General features: G+C 41.8%; 1 protein-coding gene across 1 annotated transcript in view; it reads right to left on the bottom strand.

The window, feature by feature from the left end:
- IGF1R (insulin like growth factor 1 receptor) overlaps nt 1–1626 on the bottom strand; it is a 175690-nt gene extending 174064 nt beyond the window's left edge. Inside the window, exon 1 of the mRNA XM_018557091.1 lies at nt 1079–1626. Within this exon, the coding sequence (XP_018412593.1) occupies nt 1079–1616 (538 nt within the window). The 5' untranslated portion in view covers nt 1617–1626. The remainder of the gene's footprint in view (nt 1–1078) is intronic.
- Nucleotides 1627–1946: the final 320 nt, after the last annotated feature.

The raw sequence follows: 1946 nt of genomic DNA, 5'->3' as shown, positions 1-1946 counted from the left end.
AAAAAGAGTGTGTGTGTGTGTGTGTATGTATGTATGTGTGTGTGTGTATATATATATATATATATATATATATATTAGTGTGTGTGTGTGTGTCACACGATATACAGACCCATACCACAGGGTACCTAATACAGCAAGGCCTTTATAAATGGGTATGCAGTTTCATGGAGGTAAGAAAAACAGATCTAAAAGAACATTCATATCGTATTAAACCAAAAGCAACTTTAACAGAAAGCCATGCGCTTCAATTCAGTTCTAAATTATGCAATGCCAGTAGCAGAATTTATGTTCTAAACAGAGTTCCTGTCTGTTCCTGAACTGGGGAAGAAAATACTGGATGGTTGCTTTAAAACCCATTTCCACCTTTGCAGAGGCATTTTTTTAAAAACATATGCCAGCAATGTGCACCGAGTGTACATGAAGCAGGCGTATGCAGTTGCTGTATATGAACACAGAAACGTACATTTTTTGTTAGCTTTTCTCTTCATATCCTCATGGAAATGGCCACCTCTGTGCTCTTCAAGCAATGTGTGTGTATTACAAGCAAGCTCTCTTTCAGCTCTCCACCTATCATTCATTAGTATACATAATGGCAACCCCCCTGGACAGTGTATTTGGCCTGGATGGGAAGGGGGTTTAACACCGCGGATGTCAACTGGTTAAAATCTGACCACAGTGTCACACTGAACTTCCTGTGGAGAAAGTTCTGAATTTCTAGGATTCAGGCCTAATAAAAACTTTATTAAAAAAATGAAGAAAGCCTGCACCTCCCCATTACCACAATAAATGGTAATCACTTACAAAAGGTCGACATGGACTTTAAACATCATGACAAAAATACAGTAACTAACTAGATCGACTTGTTCAAGCTGAAGGCGCCTTCATTTTGCTTTACGCTTAAAAGAATACATTAGCAGGAACAAATATGGAGCCATTGTTGGGACTTCCAACCTTATGTGTCTGTCTGTAGCTCCTACACAACCACCATAAAGAAAAGGTCACCATATTTCCTGACACAACTTCTCAGCCTTCCATAGGGTTGGCCTATTAAAGCACACCTGATGACATAGGACCTTACCTTTCTGGCAATGCTCGGCTGACCAGCAGCGGTGTGAATATTCCTCGTAAATCACTGTTTTCCGGCAGGCCTGCTTACCAGTCACAGGGCCAGGACACATATCTCCACAGTCCTTTGGTGGTTTATTCTCAGAGATGTAGTTGTTGTAGACAGCTTCCAGGACCAGTGACCAATCAACCGTAGAAAGGTAACACAAGTCGGAGTTTTTCTCAATCCTTATAGCACCCCGTGTAATATTCCGCAAGCTATACAGTCCGATCTCCTTTAGATCTGTCATCTCAAAGATAACCAAGGCATAGTTGTAAAACAGAATGCGGCCACGGATGACAGTGAGGTTAGGGAAGAGGTCACTCAGGCTCTCCAGGCCCGACACCCGGAAAAGCAGCAAGTAATCTGTAATAACGGTAAGCTTGGGAAAGCGCAAGTTCCGGAAGTCCTCAGCCTTTGCAGTGGAGATGAGTAGAATCTGGAGGTAGCCTTCTATCACAACGCAGTCTTCTAGCTCCTTAAGTTCACGTACATCATTGCGTATGTCCATGCTATTGCTGCACACTGTGGGTGACAAAAATAAATAAAAAATTAGTTCTAACAAACCAAATCCTGATCTCACTTCATAAAATTAATAAACTGAGTTCTCTGGCTTTCTAATGGCTCGGTTACCTCTGCCTTTCTGAGATGTGCTATTATAGCTCATTGGCTCTAGGCACTCCAGAAGCAAAATTCCCCCCATACCTAACCGGATTATGGCTCAAGTCAGTTCAGTTTCTGCCATATACTGGGTTTCAGTTTACAGATTAGGCCACTTTACAAGTGAGCCCGTACTTTCCACTACTAAAAAGGACATAAACATGTGCTACATGGTGAGAAA

Source organism: Nanorana parkeri, unplaced genomic scaffold (assembly GCF_000935625.1).
Source record: "Nanorana parkeri isolate BGI_ZX_2015 unplaced genomic scaffold, ASM93562v1 scaffold266, whole genome shotgun sequence".
Classification (NCBI taxonomy): Eukaryota; Metazoa; Chordata; class Amphibia; order Anura; family Dicroglossidae; genus Nanorana; species Nanorana parkeri.
This window is presented reverse-complemented; position numbering and strand designations above follow the sequence as displayed.